The sequence below is a fragment of the Bacillus rossius genome, chromosome 2 (genome assembly GCF_032445375.1).
Source record: "Bacillus rossius redtenbacheri isolate Brsri chromosome 2, Brsri_v3, whole genome shotgun sequence".
Taxonomy (NCBI): domain Eukaryota; kingdom Metazoa; phylum Arthropoda; class Insecta; order Phasmatodea; family Bacillidae; genus Bacillus; species Bacillus rossius.
Window position 1 is genome coordinate 99428530 of NC_086331.1, and position 24198 is coordinate 99452727.

General features: G+C 38.8%; 1 protein-coding gene across 1 annotated transcript in view; it reads left to right on the plus strand.

The window, feature by feature from the left end:
- LOC134528804 (uncharacterized) overlaps window positions 1-24198 on the plus strand; it is a 78263-nt gene that overhangs the window by 51088 nt on the left and 2977 nt on the right. Inside the window, exon 5 of the mRNA XM_063362466.1 lies at window positions 7200-7331. Within this exon, the coding sequence (XP_063218536.1) occupies window positions 7200-7331 (132 nt within the window). The remainder of the gene's footprint in view (window positions 1-7199; window positions 7332-24198) is intronic.

Here is a 24198-nt window from a genome sequence, read left to right on the forward strand (position 1 = left end):
GTAACGCCGGGATTTCGCCGTGTGAACTACATCACCGAGGATGGATACTTTCAACTAGAGGTCTGCAACTTCGGTCATCACTGGACCAGTGATTGTGACGAGGAGGCTCCGGACATCATCGAGACATCCTGCAACAAGGTAGATTGTGTCGTCCATTATCTAAGACCTGACAGTACATTCCCTACAACATTAGAAGCGCTTAAGGCTGCATCAGCGACTGAAACTATAAGCTCGGAACCAGACTATTCCTCAGTAAGGTGCGAGTTGCGGCGCAACACCGATCCGGAGGCAGTTATTAGTTGGAAGGAACAGTGTGACGGGTTTATTCACAACACCACCTACGTTAACCATCATTGGTACACATCCTGCAGCTTTCTACTGTGTAGACTCTACCGCTTCACACCCTTCAGTTAAATTTGTAAGCTAAGAAGCAATTTGAAGGTTCGTGCGGTTGTTATTATGTCTTCACGCCATGACAATGATTTCAACAGCTTGTGGCGGAATACGTGTGAATGTATTAGGACCATACCCTTAGAGGACATACCAAGTGAAGCAGAGGATGAGGAAACATTTCTACACAATTGGTTTGAAATCGAGTACTGCAGACAACATGGGCGACGCTGGTCACGTGAAGAGCCGTGGGGACGATCCCCTGAGCGTGATCGTTCGCCAATAGAGTCCGCACATCAAGTTTTTAGAGATGTACCTACAATTCAACCTGCTCGTGAACCAATGTTACCACCAATCATCGCTGTCGAACCACTGCCAATTGCATCTCGTCAATCACCTCCTACATCAATCAAAGAGAGACCGTCACCTCCATCAATTGTGGGGAGACCAGCACGGACATCGCATCTCATGCTAGGAGCAAATCTAACGTCTAACTTTATAAACGTAAGTGAATCAGCAATTAACATCTCATAGAGTATAGTATACAACTGAAAACAATTTTAACAATGGACTGTTCTAATAAATGCTCTACTCTATGGAATTGCATAACAGACATATTTATCCAAGTGATACATATATTTTTAAATACGACCCTCGCCTCGTGCGATGGCAGTCGAGCTGAAACTGTGGTGGTGTAAGGACCTACAGCAGAAGTAGTTAACCAAGATGTCTAACTTTCAACCGAACATGATATACTCCAGTGTAACGCCCGGTCTAGGTACTGTTGATTACAGTGAGTCTATCGACGGGGTTTTAAAACATTTTTCGGAGAGATGTGACGCTGTGTTTCACGTGAAACAGGTTTTAAACCCAGGACCTCAAGATACACCTCTAGAAGTTATCAACTGTCTGGGCTATGGACATTGTAGTGTGAATATGATGAGAGACGATACAGTTCTCCCTGCAACACCTGAAGAGGTTTTCGCACATGCATTCAACCTACCAGCTATTCGGTCACCACCAGCATCTGCATGTGGCCAGACTTCGCCAGTACAGACATCAACTGCCTGTACCCAGATGGGTGCTACATCGCCAGCACCTACTACATCAGTAGCAGTCCAGCCTAAACACCGGCGTCAGCTTCGCCTTCCTACATCTCGCAAGAGTCGAACCCGAGATCTCAGTCATCTAGGTCCGATCAGTGAAGACACCACTCAAGTATGTTCCACAGAAAACACTAGTGATGAAAGAACTGTTGAGATTGCCCGTGTAGCTGTACGTTCATTACTTCTGGAACTATTGAGCAAAGTATAATGTTATTTATATCAATTTTCTCTTTAATATGTATTTCAGAGTTTATTATACTCTATGTAACTTGTAGTTATGCTTAATATTTAGGTATTGGGTCTCGAGTTAATGTTGCCTTTGTCACTATGATGTGTAGTGTGTGAATATTATGTGATTTTATTACTCATTTACTTCTTTTAAATCATCGATTGTTCTTACCCCTTGCTGTTTGTAATATGATTTAAATAAATATGTGTTTAACATTTACGTTGTTTGCTTTAATTTCAAAACATTTAATTGCCGCTATTATTGAATTGTAACTATAAGTTATTAGTCTCCTCAGCTAGAGTGATTGCTTTAATACATAAATTCTAACACTACCTTCGAGATGTCTTCCGCCACTACGAGAAGAGAGAGAGACTCTACACAACACCAATATTTTATAAATACTCTATCATATTTAATAAACATACATTAATAAATAATAATAATATGGCTACAGGTTCCAAACTTATCTCGACTGGTTACACATTGCATAACACTTGTAGGTTTTTAAATTCAAACTTGGCACCATCCGGCGACAATACCTTGAATTAAAGATGGCCGACAGTGGTGCCATCCGGTAGCGACTTTATGAATTAAAGATGGCGATGGTGGCGCGCTCCGGCTGTAACTTTAGGAATTAAAGATGGCGACGGTGGCACACTCTGGTAGCAACACTAGGAACTAAAGATGGCGATGGTGGCGTCATCTGGTATCGATTGTATGAACTAAAATATGGCGACGGTGGCGCCATCTACCAGCCAACTTGAGAACCAAGATGGCGGCGCCTCTGGCAACTAATTTTTGAATTTGGCGCGCGATACTAGCGACATCTACCAGCCAACTTGAGAACCAATATGGCGGCGCCTCTGGCAACTAATTTTTGAATTTGGCGCGCGATACTAGCGACATCTACCAGCCAACTTGAGAACCAAGATGGCGGCGCCTCTGGAAACTAATTTTTGAATTTGGCGCCATCTGGTAGTCTGTGCTGGAATTAAAGATGGCGATGGTATAATAATAATTTGAATTTCATGCATTTGGGAAGGCAAAGACACCCTCCCCCCTTTTATCATAAAACTTGACGTCAGTACGTGGCATATATAGATTATTTATTCCACCATATCCCAATTGGTCTCGTGGTCTAGTGGTCAAGGTGTCCGCCTCGTAACCACGACATCCCGGACGTTTTCACGTCCCATGGATCGAATCCCAGCCTCGGCACTGAAATTATTTTAGTTAAAGAAAAAAAATAAAATAATCCCTGCTGCTATCTGGTGGCGACCAACAGAACTATATGACGTCGCAAGATGGCTGCCTCTAGCAGACGGAAACAAGATGGCGGCCTGCAGCAGACGAAACAAGATGGCGGCCACCAGCAGACGAAAACAAGATGGCGGCCACCAGCAGACGAAAACAAGATGGCGGTTGATGTTTACATCGAATTTCAAAGTTCGAAAAAAAAAATTCAAATCCAAGATGGCGCCCGTGACACAAAGTGCAACGGTGACGTCATGATTCGAAGTTGGTGGAAATTTCTAGAAATACAAAATGGCGGATGGATTAGCATGGATTGGCATACAGATTAGCATGGATTAGCATAGATTAGCATAGATTGGCATGGATTAGCATAGATTAGCATACGGATTGGCATAGATTGGCATAGATTAGCATAGATTAGCATAGATTGACAAGGTCAAGGTCAAAGGTCATGATGACGTCATCCAAGATGGCCGCCGATGACGTCATCCAAGATGGCCGCCGATGACGTCATCCAAGATGGCGGGCTCCTGGCTCCTGCGCCTGTGCTTGAACCCCCCATTTCCAACTACTAATTATCTTTAAACCTTTCCATTACTGGTTATATGAACTCATATTTTTATCAACCTAAATGATGCGGATCATGTGAGCTATTAAAACGTTGGATAATTCAATAATATTATCCTCAGACATCTTTAAAATCTGTCTCTTTGTAATTAAATCTTATAGCACTTAACCCCTTTAAACAAATTATTAACTGAAAATTGCAGAACAAGCCAAAACTAGTTATATTCACTATTTGCAGACATATTACCAATTGTTTACATATGTCCCTAGATCATTAAGCATAGGTCTATATCGGACAAACTGAAAACAACATGTTATGAATTTCCGCTATTAAATAATCAAGTAATACAAAGATATAACATTAGCAATAAACAAAATCACATGACTTGTTTGCAGCAACAAGTTAAAACATAAATTGACACGACTCAGTACTGTCCCATTATTTATACGCCTAAATGTACATGCACATGTCTGCACCATTGAATCTAGTAGTTGTACACCAACGGATTGTTTGCAAAATATGTTGTAAAACAATCTCTGATCGTTTTACCGGCATTTGTGGGTCTTCCGGCACCGTACCTTGGTTGATGTCTTTCAGCAGTAGCTTGGATATCAACGAGGTGTCTTGCAGAGCCTTCTTTGTCGAGAATGGTATTATGCAAAATACATATGCACTTAATGACACTATCTGCAACAGTAACGTCAGTTTCTATACATTTCGATAGTATTCTCCATTTTGAATATAGTATGCCAAAAGTGCATTCAACAAATTTCCTGGCCCTACTTAACCTTTTGTTAAAGCATTCCTGTTGAATTGTTAAATTGTTGCCGCCATATGGTTTTAATAGGAAAGGGAGAAGAGGGTATGCTTCATCTCCAATTAATACAAACGGAGCTTTCATGTTTGTTCCGGGGAGACATGCGGGTTCTGGAATGTCAAGTTGGTCGTTGCTCAGTAACTTATATAAGTCCGATGCGTGAAATGTACCCCCATCACTTTGTTTGCCATACCCTCCTATGTCTATTGTTATCAATATGTAATTTGCGTCCGCTACACCTTGGAGGACAACGGAAAAATACTTTTTGTAATTAAAAAACATTGAACCAGAATTCTTTGGACATAACACACGAACATGTTTGCCATCGATTGCACCAAACATGTTGGGAAAGTTCCAAATCTTGAAATAGTCCTCGGCAATAATTTCCAACATTTGCTTTGTTGGCACTGGCATGTGTTCTGGTTGTAGAACCTCTCATATAACGGTAACAGTCTCTGCATCGATTTTCCCGACGGTAGATGCTCCCATTCGGAATGAAAACGAAAGAGATTTGAAAGAGGCTCCAGTTGCCAAATACCTGAAACAAATAATTAAATGTAGCAGTTGGTAAATATATGTGTCAAACAAGTACTATAATAGGATTGTTATTTATTTTGTTTAAGAAAATACCGCCAGAAAAAAATGGAAATATCTCAGGGACCAGTTTGCAGTAGAACTGGGAAAAATACCCCCTTCGCGATCAGGGGATGGTGGAGGTTCTGGCCATGTGTCTAAGTGGCCGTATTTTCGGTCACTGCTCTTCCTGAAAGACATTGTTTCCGCAAGACAGAGCTCAGGAAATCTATGCAAGATTCCATATACAGATCCTATGGAGAGGAATATGCCATCTAAATCACCAGTGGAATCAGACGAAACTTCGGTCCTTGCCTCTGACACAGCATCCATAAGCGAGCAAGGAGACAGTGTAGATATTGTCGAGCTCGCAAAAGAAGACTGCATAGAAACAGTTTACGATGACAGTAGTGCCACACATTCTGTAATGTCACCGTCGATTCCATTTACACCAGCAGGAAAAAGGAAGCGCGGATCTACAGAAATATTTAACGAGTCTATATTGAACCTGGAAAAACAGAAACTGCAATACCTTCAAGCAAAAGCAGCAAGGCAACATGATGATAAAGATCTTCAATTTTTTAAGAGTTTACTCCCTCATGTGAGAAAAATACCGGATTTGCGTAAATTATCGTTTAGAAGTAAGGTACAAGAACTCGTAGAACAATTTGCATACCATCAGGACCTTTCCTCACCTCAGCACTCGCAGCTTTCCTGCCACTGTTCACCTCCTGCTGGCCCAGAAACCACCCTGCAGGTTCTACGTTCAACTACCCCGGTGCTTTATCAATCACAAGAAAACATTACGTATGATACTTTGTCAACAGCTACTAACACAAACTTCAATAGGTATTAATATTTTACTGTGCGACATAGCTTTCATTGGTATGTAGGAAAAACTGTAGGTTACTAATGCTACAGGCATATGGTTACTGGTGCAATGTATGACAATATAGGCTTGTTGATAACATGGAATATATCAAAAAAATATAAAATAGCCACTGTAGCCTTATCAATTATGTTTTGTTGCAGTTTAGTTCAGCACAGAGGAAACATGTACAATACATACAACTTACCTTAATGTAATAACTAGTCTCTCTTCTGGCAGAATGGGCTGCGTGTGCCAATTACACCATGTCTTTGTCAACCGCTGCTCCACTTTATTTAATATGTACTCAAATGCCCCATGCGTCATTCTTATATACTGGAAAAATCTTTCTTTATGTGTCTTCAAATCCTTAAATAAAGTATGATATTCACCATGCCTGTATCTGCCCCTGTTTATTGGGTGCACATTGGTTTTGTCTCTTTTAACTTTTAGTGTTAAACTATCCAAAATAATAAATTCTTCTTCGAATGACGAACTGGACGACATATTTCTCCCACGAAATCTGCTGCACGACTGGCTGGTTCACCTGCTTTTGCATGCGTCTTCTGTGTGCTGCACCGGCGCCGACTTTCCGCGCCGATCGGCGCCGGCAGTCCGCTAGCAGGAAACCTGCTTCCTTTGTGTGCGTACCCTTAGAGGCGTTCTGTCTTTATTGCTGAAACTTTTGCATGCGTCGTATGCAGAAACAGCGCGTCTTAGGCTGTTGAAACCAGAGGGGAATATTTTTTAAGTTTAATCTTGAATTTTTAATTATCTTTTGGTATAATGCTCCAGGGGCGTAGCCGGGGGGGGGGGGGGTTTCAAACCCCCCCTCTTAGCACCTAATCTTTAATTTCTTATTCATCACTCAAACAAATTTCATATTAAAATTAATAAAATTTTTACCATTACAATATTTAAATTTAAGTACCGAAAACTGCTAAAATAGCACAATTTTACACCTTAAAATCCAAATTTTCCTGGGGGAAGACCCACGGACCCTCCGCTTTAATACGGGGGGGGGGGGGGGCGGCATGCTTCTTAACATTCCCCATACACAAATCCTGGCTACGCCACTGTAATGCTCTACATATGTATACTTTTATACATACATATTTACATTGTACATTCAGTTATTGCTTCCTATATTTATAAATTTTTCATTTAAAAAAAATGGTAAGATTTTGTTTATGATATACCAAATAAACAAAATACACTAGCTAGCCTATATATAATTAGAAACTTGTTTGCTTTTCAGTGATTCTAGGATTTATTTTAGTTAAAATGTTTTTCTTTTAATTCTTTGAAAATACATCATTGTTTCATTTGTAAGTATTTTAATATACAAATTGTAGAAAATTAAGTTATGATAATTGGTATTGTATATTTTTTAGATAAAGAAGATTCACCCGATGCTATTGTTGGGATAAAGTGGGAACTTGATCCATACCGTCAGAATATTCCCGAGATACCAGAACCCATGAAAACCATGTCGTTTGAGAATGGTGAAGACATAGATAAACATGGTAAGTATATAATCTATATATATAAGTATATTTATATATAACGCATTGATCTGTATTTATAAACAGTATCTGGAAGTATCCAAAAAACCGGGGCTCCGAGAGCTGGCGCTAATGTGTGAATTAGATTGTCGAGTTCACCATCTTAGTTTGTGACATTACGGCCGCTATGGCCTTGACTTTGACATACAGTACAGCAACTGATTTTACTCAGAGTAATAATTGATACCACGAATTACACCCCCCCACCCCTTTTTTTAAATTCCAAAACAAAAAATAATAAAAATTAATTTAAATAATTGTAACATGCCGGGACAACACGAGTCCCGACAGACTACATTAGTGCGTCGAGCGTCGAGACAAAGACCGAGTACTGTTACCCGGTAGTACAGAGCATCTGTTAGTGTGCGTTATAAAATAATTAACAAATGACTGGGATAACAAAAACTTGTTTGGAACGTTTTGGTCAAGTTTATTCATAAAAATAAAAAAATACATGAAAACATAATCACAACGTATCTCTTAAAAGTTGTATTAAAAGATAAAAAATTACATGTTATGGTAACTAATTGTCATGGCTAGAATAGGCCAATACAAAACTGCCAAATGCAATTAATCAGTGCAAATAAAAACCAGTGCAAAGTTCAAAAAATGTAAATTTGCTTTGTTTCTTTTACAAATTATTACACACTAAATATATAAAACTTTACGTCTCTGGGCAATATGTAAACAAATTTACAACAGTAGTATATGATAGCCGGTCCGACGGCAGGCGCAGGCGCGTGGATTGTGATTGTCGGTCCGCCATCTTGGATTGTGACGTCACGGCGGGCATTTTTGACTCAAAATTCCTCAAAATTGACTCAAAATGATTTAAAAATTCCCGTTTTCGAGGGAAAATTTCCCGTTTTCGAGGGAAAAATTCCCGTTTCGAGGGAAAATTAGGATTTCGAAAAACCACAAAAGTCGTTTTGCATTAAAAACCACGAAATTCCTGATAGAGGCTTAAGCATCCTTAACTCAAGCCTCATGGTTCGAAACCGGTGAGGGCAAAAAATAAAAAAAATCAGATCCTTCCTCCACAGAAGCCACCTACAGACTGACCTACCACCACCAATAACTAGGTATTTACCATCAGCTGGTATGACATCATGTCAGCCATCTTGTCTTTGTCCGCTGGAGGGAACCATCTTGTTTTCGTCTGCTAGAGTGTGCTGGAGTCATGTTAGTATAATGTTCTGTTCACCATAACTTTGACCTTGACCTTGAACTTTGACCTTGACCTTGGACTTTGACCTTGACCTTGAACCTTGACCTTAAACCTTGACCTCGAAAATTGACCTTAGCCTTTGACCTTGAACTTTGACCTTGACCTTGAAATTTGACCTTGACCTTGAAATTTGACCTTGACCTTGATGTCCATCACGGATCCGTCATTTTATGTTCAGTACAAGTTACCAGGAGCTACCACATGCTAGTGGTCATTGCCACCATCATGTTTTCGTCTGCTGGAGGACTCCATATTGTGTGTACTCGTCTTACCATCATGATAATTTTTTTAATAACATGCTACAGTGCAGTAATCATTTATTATTACTGAGGTGCCCGACATCTTGAAATTCGGCCGACATCTTGAAATCATGTAATTATTTAGTTAGAAATGCGGGAAAAATTCTAATAGTCTCCGAAAAAATCAATTAATAATTTACAAATTGAATCGATGGATCCCTGTCCACGGTTCGATTCTTGACCAGAGACAGTTGTAACTAATTATTAAATAAATGTTAGGTTCTGTTTTCCATTACCTTTCGCGGAGTTAATTAATCATTCACTCTACGACAAAAAAAAAACTCAAGTCAATATACCGGACCAACGAATTAAATCAGTGCCGATTAGCCTATTATGAAAGTCTAATTTTTCAATAATCTGAATAACATATAAACCGTTCAAGTACAAAGCCTCACATATAGATCAATTGTCTTCAGTCCATGAGACCGAGTCATGTCATTATCAGACGTATAGGCTAGTCATTTCAGGACCACATGACCTTCGTAATCTATCGTGACATTTTTATACATTCTAAAGGACCAAGTGACCTTGAAAAATATTTTAGTAACACCAAGAGGTGATAAACTAGTATATATTCAATCACTACATTTTGTACTACGCGCAAAAAAGGAAGCACCAACAACGAAAAGACAGCACCACCAACGAAAAGGAAGCACATTTGGAAGCACCAACAAAGAAAAGGCAGCACCGCCAACGAAAAGGAAGCACATTTGGAAGCACCGACAACGAAAAGACAGCACCGCCAACGAAAAGGAAGCACATTTGGAAGCACCAACAAAGAAAAGGCAGCACCGCCAACGAAAAGGAAGCACATTTGGAAGCACCGACAAAGAAAAGACAGCACCGCCAACGAAAAGGAAGCACATTTGGAAGCACCGTCAACGAAAAGGCAGCACCGACAACGAAAAGGAAGCACATTTGGAAGCACTGACAACGAAAAGGCAGCACCGACAACGAAAAGGAAGCACATTTGGAAGCACCGACAAAGAAAAGGCAGCACCGCCAACGAAAAGGAAGCACATTTGGAAGCACCGACAAAGAAAAGACAGCACTGGCAACGAAAAGGAAGCACATTTGGAAGCACCGTCAACGAAAAGGCAGCACCGACAACGAAAAGGAAGCACATTTGGAAGCACTGACAACGAAAAGGCAGCACCGACAACGAAAAGGAAGCACATTTGGAAGCACTGACAACGAAAAGGCAGCACCGACAACGAAAAGGAAGCACATTTGGAAGCACCGACAACGAAAAGGCAGCACCGACAACGAAAAGGAAGCACATTTGGAAGCACCGACAAAGAAAAAGCAGCACCGACAACGAAAAGGAAGCACATTTGGAAGCACCGACAAAGAAAAGACAGCACATTTGGAAGCACCGTCAACGAAAAGGCAGCACCGACAACGAAAAGGAAGCACATTTGGAAGCACTGACAACGAAAAGGCAGCACCGACAACGAAAAGGAAGCACATTTGGAAGCACCGTCAAAGAAAAGACAGCACCGCCATCGAAAAGGAAGCACATTTGGAAGCACTGACAACGAAAAGACAGCACCGACAACGAAAAGGCAGCACATTTGGAAGCACTGACAACGAAAAGGCAGCACAGGCATCGAAAAGGAAGCACATTTGGAAGCACCGACAACGAAAAGGCAGCACCGCCAACGAAAATGCAGCTCATTTGGAAGCACCGACATCGAAAAGGAAGCACCATCAACGAAAAGGCCGCACCATCAACGAAAAGGAAGCACATTTGGAAGCACAAGTTACGAGAACTTAGTCTTAGTTAGAAATCTGAATACAAGAAAAAAAAACATTAAATTTTTATAATTGCAATTATTTATTTCTTTACATTATACAAATACAAGTAAAACAAGCCATTATTATATGTAGCCAGCTTTCCTCAGTTCTTTGAGTATGAATGATATTTCTTTGATGCACGAATAGTTTCCTGTACAAAGCGAGTCATGTAGAAGTCTTAGCCGGTCAACCAATATGTTTGGATCATTCCATGAAGTGTAATCAGTCTCTTCTACCACCATCTTACTTGTTTGATTATTATAAATATTATTTTCTCTGGTGTCTTCCGTTTTAACACCATCCTCAGGGTAACTTTCATTATCGAGTCAATGATCATTACAAGCTTGATCCGATTTATTTAATATATCACGTTGTTTCCATCGTTTCGGTCTCAGGACACCACCACAGTCTTCGATCTTGCCTGCTTTAGTTGCTTCATCACAGTCTATACCTTTGTCAACAGCCGCAGAGTCGCTGTAGCAATCACCGTAGAAGGCATCATCTTCACCCAGATTACCGTAAGAATTCGATGTCGATGATGTCGAAGCGTCTTCATCGTCTTCATGCTTCCTTTTTAGGAGTCCATCATTTTTACAAAGTAGGAAAGATCTACTTGAATTCGGCTGGAATGTATTCTCACTTTTTACGTTAAAGATTCTTCCATTGTCTTCATTCTTCCATAAATCATAATCGTCCTTCAATTTAAGTTCTTTGTCGAGATCGGAATAACCGCGATCATAATCTCTCCCAAGACAAGGAAAATTATTGTCGTAATGCAGATCACTCTTCCTTAGTCTAGTAGAGCCATCGTTGTCCTCTAGCTTGTACACAGGCTTGACGTTACAAGTTCTGTCATGTCTTTTTAAGCTCTCTCTCCGCGTAAACGACTTGCTACATCGAACACAACTTATCATATTACGTAGTGGATTTTTATCACAGTCATTCTTCTCGTGTTGTCTTCCATTCTTTCTCAAGATAAATTCTTTGCTGCAAAACTTACACCTATGTCCTTTCGTTACAGCAACAGTCACCGAATCAGGATTCATATTAGTTACTGAGACTATGGTCAGATTCAAACTGAATTAATTAAATTAGATACATTACTTAAATATAATTTTTAATATTTCATCTGCAAGAATTAAGTTACATCATACAAAAGAAATTGTTACATGTGGTCTCGATTATTAGCATGTGATGTCGCCACGTGTTGTGTTGAGTCATAATTTATTTAGTTGTTTTATGTGGTATGCGGGAAGCTCACTAACGATCGCAAAACAAGGATGGCTTCGCTAGACATCAAGGAGAAGGAAGTTCGTCTTACATGTTAGTGCTCCACGGATGTCTCATGACATATTATTTGACTGAGTAATGGTTGCTTAATTTTTATTTCCACCTGGTAAAAAAATTTCAAGTGCTGATTTAGTAACAGATATTCTTGAATTAAATGTAACTCTAAATAACATGTCATGACTCATTAGGTAAAAAATCCGTCATGCAGAGAGCGGTTTCTCATAATAGACAGAAAAACTTGAAGAAACCACAGGAATAATCAGGAGTTCATGGAGAAATCCATCATAATATTGAAAAAATAATAGGGAGCACACGGAGAAAACCATCTCACGTTTCTTTGTTATCATATAAATACAGAAAAAATATTTAATAATAAAATAAATTAATCAAAAAATTTAAATTGAAAAAAAATTAAATTGAAAGCAGGAATAATCAGGAGCACACGGAGAAAACCATCATAATATTGACATGGATAATCAGATGCACTCGGAGAAAACCACCACACGTTTTCTTTGATATCATAAAATTACAGGGAAATTTTTTTTTAAAAATAAAAAAAATTCATAAAAGGAAAAAATTACCAAAATACATAAATAGATTCTGCTAGCTTGTGAACTTCTCATTGTGTAACAAAGATAGAGTTCTAGTACAAGCCAGAATTTTATGTATTTTGGTAATTTTTTCCTTTTATGAATTTTTTTTATTTTTAAAAAAAAATTCCCTGTAATTTTATGATATCAAAGAAAACGTGTGGTGGTTTTCTCCGAGTGCATCTGATTATCCATGTCAATATTATGATGGTTTTCTCCGTGTGCTCCTGATTATTCCTGCTTTCAATTTAATTTTTTTTCAATTTAAATTTTTTGATAAATTTATTTTATTATTAAATATTTTTTCTGTATTTATATGATAACAAAGAAACGTGAGATGTTTTTCTCCTTGTGCTCCCTATTATTTTTTCAATATTATGATGGATTTCTCCATGAACTCCTGATTATTCCTGTGGTTTCTTCAAGTGTTTCTGTCTATTATGAGAAACCGCTCTCTGCATGACGGATTTTTTACCTAATGAGTCATGACATGTTATTTAGAGTTACATTTAATTCGAGAATATCTGTTACTAAATCAGCACTTGAAATTTTTTTACCAGGTGGAAATAAAAATTAAGCAACCATTACTCAGTCAAATAATATGTCATGAGACATCCGTGGAGCACTAACATGTAAGACGAACTTCCTTCTCCTTGATGTCTAGCGAAGCCATCGTTGTTTTGCAAACGTTAGTGAGCTTCCCGCATACCACATAAAACAACTAAATAAATTATGACTCAACACAACACGTGGCGACATCACATGCTAATAATCGAGACCACATGTAACAATTTCTTTTGTATGATGTAACTTAATTCTTGCAGATGAAATATTAAAAATTATATTTAAGTAATGTATCTAATTTAATTAATTCAGTTTGAATCTGACCATAGTCTCAGTAACTAATATGAATCCTGATTCGGTGACTGTTGCTGTAACGAAAGGACATAGGTGTAAGTTTTGCAGCAAAGAATTTATCTTGAGAAAGAATGGAAGACAACACGAGAAGAATGACTGTGATAAAAATCCACTACGTAATATGATAAGTTGTGTTCGATGTAGCAAGTCGTTTACGCGGAGAGAGAGCTTAAAAAGACATGACAGAACTTGTAACGTCAAGCCTGTGTACAAGCTAGAGGACAACGATGGCTCTACTAGACTAAGGAAGAGTGATCTGCATTACGACAATAATTTTCCTTGTCTTGGGAGAGATTATGATCGCGGTTCTTCCGATCTCGACAAAGAACTTAAATTGAAGGACAATTATGATTTATGGAAGAATGAAGACAATGGAAGAATCTTTAACGTAAAAAGTGAGAATACATTCCAGCCGAATTCAAGTAGATCTTTCCTACTTTGTAAAAATGATGGACTCCTAAAAAGGAAGCATGAAGACGATGAAGACGCTTCGACATCATCGACATCGAATTTTTACGGTAATCTGGGTGAAGATGATGCCTTCTACGGTGATTGCTACAGCGACTCTGCGGCTGTTGACAAAGGTATAGACTGTGATGAAGCAACTAAAGCAGGCAAGATCGAAGACTGTGGTGGTGTCCTGAGACCGAAACGATGGAAACAACGTGATATATTAAATAAATCGGATCAAGCTTGTAATGATCATTGACTCGATAATGAAAGTTACCCTGAGGATGGTGTTAAAACGGAAGACACCAGAGAAAATAATATTTATAATAATCAAACAAGTAAGATGGTGGTAGAAGAGACTGATTACACTTCATGGAACGATCCAAACATATTGGTTGACCGGCTAAGACTACATGACTCGCTTTGTACAGGAAACTATTCGTGCATCAAAGAAATATCATTCATACTCAAAGAACTGAGGAAAGCTGACTACATATAATAATGGCTTGTTTTACTTGTATTTGTATAATGTAAAGAAATAAATAATTGCAATTATAAAAATTTAATGTTTTTTTTTTCTTGTATTCAGATTTCTAACTAAGACTAAGTTCTCGTAACTTGTGCTTTTAAATGTGCTTCCTTTTCGTTGATGGTGCGGCCTTTTCGTTGATGTTGCTTCCTTTTCGATGTCGGTGCTTCCAAATGAGCTGCATTTTCGTTGGCGGTGCTGCCTTTTCGTTGTCGGTGCTTCCAAATGTGCTTCCTTTTCGATGCCTGTGCTGCCTTTTCGTTGTCAGTGCTTCCAAATGTGCTGCCTTTTCGTTGTCGGTGCTGTCTTTTCGTTGTCAGTGCTTCCAAATGTGCTTCCTTTTCGATGGCGGTGCTGTCTTTTCTTTGACGGTGCTTCCAAATGTGCTTCCTTTTCGTTGTCGGTGCTGCCTTTTCGTTGTCAGTGCTTCCAAATGTGCTTCCTTTTCGTTGTCGGTGCTGCCTTTTCGTTGTCAGTGCTTCCAAATGTGCTTCCTTTTCGTTGCCGGTGCTGCCTTTTCGTTGACGGTGCTTCCAAATGTGCTGTCTTTTCTTTGTCGGTGCTTCCAAATGTGCTTCCTTTTCGTTGTCGGTGCTGCCTTTTCGTTGTCGGTGCTTCCAAATGTGCTTCCTTTTCGTTTACGGTGCTGCCTTTTCGTTGTCGGTGCTTCCAAATGTGCTTCCTTTTCGTTGTCGGTGCTGCCTTTTCGTTGTGAGTGCTTCCAAATGTGCTTCCTTTTCGTTGTCGGTGCTGCCTTTTCGTTGTCAGTGCTTCCAAATGTGCTTCCTTTTCGTTGTCAGTGCTGCCTTTTCGTTGACGGTGCTTCCAAATGTGCTTCCTTTTCGTTGTCAGTGCTGTCTTTTCTTTGTCGGTGCTTCCAAATGTGCTTCCTTTTCGTTGGCGGTGTTGCCTTTTCTTTGTTGGTGCTTCCAAATGTGCTTCCTTTTCGTTGTCGGTGCTGCCTTTTTGTTGTCAGTGCTTCCAAATGTGCTTCCTTTTCGTTGTCGGTGCTGCCTTTTCGTTGACGGTGCTTCCTTTTCGTTGGCGGTGCTGTCTTTTCTTTGTCGGTGCTTCCAAATGTGCTTCCTTTTCGTTGGCGGTGCTGCCTTTTCTTTGTTGGTGCTTCCAAATGTGCTTCCTTTTCGTTGGCGGTGCTGTCTTTTCGTTGTCGGTGCTTCCAAATGTGCTTCCTTTTCGTTGGCGGTGCTGCCTTTTCTTTGTTGGTGCTTCCAAATGTGCTTCCTTTTCGTTGGTGGTGCTGTCTTTTCGTTGTTGGTGCTTCCTTTTTTGTTGATTGCGCGTAGTACAAAATGTAGTGATTGAATATATACTAGTTTATCACCTCTTGGTGTTACTAAAATATTTTTCAAGGTCACTTGGTCCTTTAGAATGTATAAAAATGTCACGATGGATTACGAAGGTCATGTGGTCCTGAAATGACTAGCCTATACGTCTGATAATGACATGACTCGGTCTCATGGACTGAAGACAATTGATCTATATGTGAGGCTTTGTACTTGAACGGTTTATATGTTATTCAGATTATTGAAAAATTAGACTTTCATAATAGGCTAATCGGCACTGATTTAATTCGTTGGTCCGGTATATTGACTTGAGTTTTTTTTTTTTTTCGTAGAGTGAATGATTAATTAACTCCGCGAAAGGTAATGGAAAACAGAACCTAACATTTATTTAATAATTAGTTACAACTGTCTCTGGTCAAGAATCGAACCGTGGACAGGGATCCATCGATTCAATTTGTAAATTATTAATTGATTTTTTCGGAGACTATTAGAATTTTTCCCGCATTTCTAACTAAATAATTACACGATTCCAAGATGTCGGCCGAATTTCAAGATGTCGGGCACCTCAGTAATAATAAATGATTACTGCACTGTAGCATGTTATTAAAAAATTATCATGATGGTAAGACGAGTACACACAATATGGAGTCCTCCAGCAGACGAAAACATGATGGTGGCAATGACCACTAGCATGTGGTAGCTCCTGGTAACTTGTACTGAACATAAAATGACGGATCCGTGATGGACATCAAGGTCAAGGTCAAATTTCAAGGTCAAGGTAAATTTCAAGGTCAAGGTCAAAGTTCAAGGTCAAAGGCTAAGGTCAATTTTCGAGGTCAAGGTTTAAGGTCAAGGTTCAAGGTCAAGGTCAAAGTCCAAGGTCAAGGTCAAAGTTCAAGGTCAAGGTCAAAGTTATGGTGAACAGAACATTATACTAACATGACTCCAGCACACTCTAGCAGACGAAAACAAGATGGTTCCCTCCAGCGGACAAAGACAAGATGGCTGACATGATGTCATACCAGCTGATGGTAAATACCTAGTTATTGGTGGTGGTAGGTCAGTCTGTAGGTGGCTTCTGTGGAGGAAGGATCTGATTTTTTTTATTTTTTGCCCTCACCGGTTTCGAACCATGAGGCTTGAGTAAAGGATGCTTAAGCCTCTATCAGGAATTTCGTGGTTTTTAATGCAAAACGACTTTTGTGGTTTTTCGAAATCCTAATTTTCCCTCGAAACGGGAATTTTTCCCTCGAAAACGGGAAATTTTCCCTCGAAAACGGGAATTTTCGAGTCATTTTGAGTCAATTTTGAGGAATTTTGAGTCAAAAATGGCCGCCGTGACGTCACAATCCAAGATGGCGGACCGACAATCACAATCCACGCGCCTGCGCCTGCCGTCGGACCGGCTATCATATACTACTTACAACAATTCACAATCACGACGTTCGCATGCGTTATAACTGTTCCGTTACTTTTATCTTACCGCGGCACGTAAAACGTTAACCTCAAGTACAAAAACATAAATAAAGTTATAGGACCCTTTACTGCTCCAGGGAAATGCGTTACGAAAAGCATGACGTGTTTGCTTTGACAAATGCTAGTTCATTAAGATCTTAAAGTTACGAAAAAGGTTGTACAGATAGCATGCACATGAAAGCCTGCATGATGGTACAAGGAACAGAACAAAATACCGGAGGATGTAATTACAACAAAAATGAAAAGAAAGACGACCCATGGTAAATATTAACAAGATAAAAACTTTAAATAGAATTCGGCCATGCAAGCGTGAGGCTCCCGTCGCAGAGGTCAATGCAAGTGACCTATAACTACAAACGCATTACTCAAAATAAAAACCCGAAAGATGGCGGAGGCCTCGCCGACGTCCGCATGTAAGCCTTATGCCGTTGCCACAGCACATACGCCAAGCTTAAGATGGGTGGAGCACAGGACATCACAGCACTGCAGTGGGTTTTGTTGGGAAGGATCAAGTTAGAAGGCGAGGTGGCCGGCACGCTAGATCATATCTTTATTGGTGCCGTTATCTTTGAAAAAAAACATGCATTTATTTCACCTCGTCAATTCCCCCAGTTCAAACCCAAAGAGGTCTTTTATTTTTAAATTAATTAATTATAAAACATAGTAAACATATATTATATTAAACATATATAATATTAAACATGATATAATATATTTAAATAAGACTCATAGGTACGTAATGGAGATCGGAGGCACTAAAGTCGGTATTCCAAGACAAAAATATTTGTTTAGGTGTTAAATATTCCACACCTGTACCCTAACGGAATTCGAAGTGCACACGGCCAGTCCGTTTTTTTTAGGGCACATATTTTGGTGTCCTTTCCATTGCCGATATGATGTCATTTCCATTGCCGAGCTGTTGCCCAAATTTCGGGCATGCACAGAACTTACTTTTTCGTTGGTCTCGTCCAGATAGCGAACCCGCATCTTACGCTATTAACTCGTATATATTCAGTTTCATAAATATCTTGGTATGTACCAAATGTATTGGTGTGCCAAATGAAACTTATGATAGCGATACTATTCAGTAATACATTATGTACCATTTAATAGTCTTAAAAAGAAATAACCGGAACATAAAAAGTACCAGAGAGAAGTAGAATCACACAATTTAATTCGAGCGACGGTACTGCTATCGCCACGATTTTTGCCGTAACAAATATATCGATGGTTACCAAATGTCCGCTAGAATGCGTTGAAACCAGTTTACAGCCTCACGAGGGCACCGTTTATTAGGTATGTCAGTTGCTTTTATGTTCCCTTATTGGGATTCGGTTTAGAATACGGCCTTCGAGTTAGGTTACGTTTGTATCCCAACAAGGCAGTGCTTATTAGCTACCTTACCCCTACGGCTTTAAATACCGCCCTAAGTTCGATTTCTTGTGGAATCACTTGTTAAAAAAATGGTAATATATCGTTCGTTCATATTGCAACTTCCAACAGACTGACCTACATCACTACTGCGAAATGCATATTTTACTCTGCTGGTGTGATGTCACAACAGCTATATTGAACCCGCCATCTTGGATACTATTATCGTCTGCTATCTCGGTTTATTTTGTACCTGCTAGAGATCAGTAGTGTCAATCACCATATCATCAGGTATCGTAGCGTCTGCCATCTTGGATTATGTCTAGGCAAATAAATTGATATTCTTTAAAAATAATAAAAATATCTGAAACAAGTCCGAAAGTCATTTTCAAAACCAAACCATTAATGACCTATTGTTTGATGTGAACGATTCCATTTCCAAAAAACCTTGTACCTGACCATCATCTGAGAACAAGACATTGACACTGACCATCAACTGTAAATTTTTTTTTAATTTTAACCCTAGGTGTTTTAAAATAATAAAAAATATATAAATTGTTTTGTAAGATTTAGTTGCGTAACTGATTGTGGTCATTAGTTTGATCCCTAGTGAGAGTAAAAGCATAATTAAAAATTAAAAATTAGACCATTTTTAAATTATAAAAAATATTTTATTCAAAAAGGATAAATGTCATGAAGACCAAAATCGCGTTTCTAACCCAGCAAGTGCAATTTTATTATATATTGAAACAAAGTAAATATATCATTCACTAGCCTTCCGATACAATACGTACTCGATATACTTTGCGCATACTATACAGCAAAAATAAGCATGCATTACTGATAATATAAAGACAATTACGAAGTCGCAAGTATACAGTTCCTAAGGTATAATGCGGGACCATACGCAGATAATAGTTATATGCATATGTACCATGTGCTTCGAATCACGAGGAGTATTGTACTTAATTGACATGTCCAATACAAGCATGAGCCTTACGTGCAAGTATTCAGTGGTCCCAAGCAACGACTTATTATAACAAGCAAACGAGCCTCAGCATCTCCAATATATGAAATCCTTTTTCTAGAAAACACAGTATTGCTTACAACCAAGACAGGACCAACAATAAGCATGCAGGACAAAAGTATCCGAAATACGTTGCTACTGTAAGGTCGTCGTCTGACATGCCTTACGATTGCTATAAGGTAAATTTTAAAAGAATTTGCGCTATAAATCTGGGATTAACAACAAACAACCTACACAAACGAAAATATAACTATTATTATTTAACTTTTTGTAATGTATAAGTATAGCAGTTTCGAGACAATAAATGTGCGTACCACCGGAAATCAAATAATTTAAAATCCTCCAAAGCGACAAAATTCTCCCTACCAACTGTCAGTAATCCGCCGAACTCACATTTAGCCCTTATCTTGAATTTACCTAAAAATGTAATGTTAAAAAAATAATTTACATAAACATAAAAAGTTAAAATAAAAAAATTATATCATCATTATGTTTGGATTTACAAGTGTGATGGCTTTATTAATATCCCCGCGGAGTTAGGTATTTTGTTGAAAACCTAACTTGTAACTCATTAAGTACCTACGTTTTAAAAGTTTTCAAAATACGTAAAATGAACCTAAAGCATTTGCATCAAAGAGTCATCACTTCGTAAACTATTCACTATCCCACAATAGATCTATAGTCAATTGATAAGCCTCCCTCTGGTATAACACATGATGGATGAGGTCAATATACCTACCGAAGTACCTGGTGTTGAAATTCAATGGAGAAATTGGTTGGCAAATATTCCATATTATTTTCGAGAGCTTATTAATCATCCTCAATACAACAAGGACTCATACAAGGAAGCCGCCATGTCTGAGTAAATTGTAACCCACTATCATTACGCTTTACTTATTAATTCAAAGTCTCTTTGTCCTACAGTAAGCATTCAGCCTTGCAACAAACAATACCATGAAACCGGTTTTCCTAAAACTGTAAATGTATACATTAAAAAAATTTATGATAAATCGTTTATAAAAAATATGCCTACCTTTACATGGCGCAACAATGGCTTATCATGTCTAAAGTTTTATCCACTGCCTTCACGTGACTTATGTCACAACAATTTGGCCACGCTTCCAACTCACATTAAAATTATATTAGGATAAAATACAATTATATATTTATATGTATGGAAACAATACTGATGGCAATTTACTAAAAAATCTGGGAGCTCCCTTATGAACTATTGTAAGACGTCTGGCTACTAAAATCTTTACAAATATTAAAAAAATATATATATTTTTAAAATTCTTTACAGTTATATGCCCGGGCAATAATTCTTAAGTTCGTTATGCACACTACCGTGATGTAGATGACGCCGCAGCTTTACCGCAGCGTTTCCTATGCAAACATAAGCCTCGTACCAATGCTTCAACGTCTTTACAATAAGACTACAAGCTTCTTACGTGAGTTTACGGACAAAATCATGACACACATTTTCAACACCGTAACATATCAAGTTGGAAGGAATTGTGCGCATACTAGCGCAATACTCGCACTGTGTAGGCGTTGCACTGAAGTAAACAGTTAGTATGCTTTATTACTTAATGCACAGTATGTCGACGCCACACCAACGTAAAATGGATATCAATATATGCACCAATATTTCCACACCCGGTGGCCGAAAACACGCCCGAAACGCACGGCGCTGCGGCGAGCTGCATGTCGCTTGTTCCTCGGCCAAAACGCGACTCGCTTCAGAGGTCAACCACCGCAAACGTCACGCCCTCTCACGGCCTTCGCTCAACTCAAACTCCTGCCTCACATATTTCACTGGCAGGAGCCCAAACTTTTTAAGTCCAATTAAAATACGCAACACGATATTACAACAAAAAATTACTGGAAAAAAATCTGAATAAAAATTATTGCCAACATTTTATATCATAAAACCTTACACATTACTCAGTTACTAGTAACAACTCTAACCTTCTGGAAGCGGTAACTTTCGGCCAGCGCCTATCGGCCAACAGGATATAAAAATGGCAAATCACCACCTAGACTTAAAATAATTGAAATAAATACAAAAAATATCTCAAACTATTCTGTAAATAAAAAAAATGAACATATTAAAAAACATGATTCCACTATCAAAAGCAAGAAATGTGGCAGAAACGAAACAAACCTCCATGTAACATGTTGCGACATCTGTTGATGAAAAACAGAACGACTTGATTGAAAATAAACTCTCGCTGATATATAACTCAAATTCGTATTCAAGTATCTGTTTTAAATAAAAAAATCTCAGTTTGCATCTGCCATTAATCGCAGAAGCTAGCATGGATCATGGTTCGTTGCCTGCAGCTGTATTGGAAGGACAGAGCTGTAGATAATGCAACAAGGAATTGATCTGAGAAGGAATGATAGACGTCACGAGAAGAATGATTGTGTTAGAAACCCACTACGCAAAATGTTAAGCTGTGATCGGTGTGGCAGATTGTTTACACGAATTGATAGCCTAAAAAGACACTGCAGAACTTGTAAAGCCAAGCCCACTTACAAGATAGAGGATATCGATAAAGCCACTACACTAAGGAAGAGTGTGCTGCATGATGTAAACCAGTTTCCTTATCTTGAACATGATTATGTTCATAGCTCTCCTGATTTCATCAAAGAACTTAAATTGAAGGATTCTGACCGTTTAAGGATAACTGCAACCAATGGAAGTATCATCACCGAGAAAAGTGAGAATAAATTCAAGCTCATCTCAAGTAGATCATCCATACTTTGGAAAAATGATGGACATAAAAAAAAAGCTCTTAGACGATGAAGAAGCTTCTACGTCAACTATTTCGAATTCTTACAGTAATCCAGGTGAAGACCCAGACTTCTACAATGATGGCGACAGTGAATCTGAAGCTGGTGACACGATCGAAGATTGTGATGAAGCACCTAAATTTGGCAAGGTCGAAGAATGCGATGAAGCACTGAGACCAAAACGATATAAAATACATGATAAAATAACTTACTCTTATCAAACTTACAATGATCACTGGGATGACAGTGAACCTAAAAATATTAATAACAAACATTTCAGGAAGATGTCGATTGCAGAAGAGATTGGGAAAATCATGGGAAAATCCTAAAATATTGATCGATCGCCTGAGACTACAGATGGCATCGATTAGTGGAGGAAACTACTCGCACCTCAACGAAATATTCATACTCAATGAACTAAGGAAAGCTGGCTACATACAATAATAATTTGTTTTACATGCATTTGTATAAATTTTAAAAAAATTATAATATTTTGGTATTTCAAAATAATTTTTTAATTAACGATTTATGATTTCTAACTAAGACAGAGTTCTCGCGACTGGTTATTTAATGTGTGCATTGCATTTTCGTTAGATATTCGGTGTGTGCATTGCATGTGCATTGCATGTCCAGTGTGTGTGCATTGCATGTCCATTGAGTATCCTGTGTGTATTACGTGCCCATAGCATGGTCGGGGTGTGTATTGTAGGTCCATTGCATGAGTGTGTGTATTGCATGTCCACTGCATGTTCTGTGTGCATTGCATGTCCAGTGTGTGTATTATTTGTTCATTGTGTGTAAAGTGTGTGTAATGCGTGTCCATTGTATGTCCAGTGTGTGTATTGTTATTTAATTGTGTGTCAAGTGTGTGTATTGTGTGTCCACTGTATGTCCAGTGTATGTATTGTGTGTTCATTTGTGTATTGCATGTCCAGTGCGTGTATTTTGTGTTAATTGCGTGTCAAGTGTGTGTACTGCAAGTTCAGAGTGTTATTGTGTGTTTATTGCGTGTCCTGCGTGTGTATTGCGTGTCCTGTGTGTGTATTGCGTGTCAATTTTGTTTAGTATGTGTTAATTGCGTGTCAAGTGTGTGTAGTGCACGTTCAGTGTTATTATTTCGTGTCCATTGCGTGTCCAGTGTGTATAGCCTGTTCATTGCATGTCAAGTGTGTATATTACGTGTCCTGTGTGTGTATTTCATGTCCAGAGTTTGTACTGTGTGTACTTTTCTTTTGTTGAATGTGTGTCGTTTCGTTAAATGTGCGTAGTCAAGACTGTAGTCAGGCGTTCATTGGCCCCGTTGTTCGGAGATGCCTGGTCTAAACGCCTGACAATGGACATGGTCTGTTTAAAATGTTCGTCGAGTATCGTCGAATAAAACTACTTGGTTTGGAGATACTTAGCCTATGAGCATGACTTTGTACATGGCCCGATTAAAATGTTCGTCGAAATATACGTTTCCGATTTGCTTGGATTGTATGGAGATTTGTTGTTTATTATTATTCGTGGCGATGTCTCTTTTTGTGGCATAAGGTTTGGGTTTGAATCTGATATATGCACCACAATATTTTTCGGGTTCAAAACGTTATTTTGGTAGGCTATTTTTTTTATTCTCGTTCTGTTTTTTGGGATTTAAAGCCATTCCAACAAGTACTTATTTCAACGATGTTTTTACTGTTAGCGAGATGGCTGGATAGCAGTGCCTTGAGCGATCAGCTGGACTGCCACTCGATGTGCCTCGTCCGGGCAG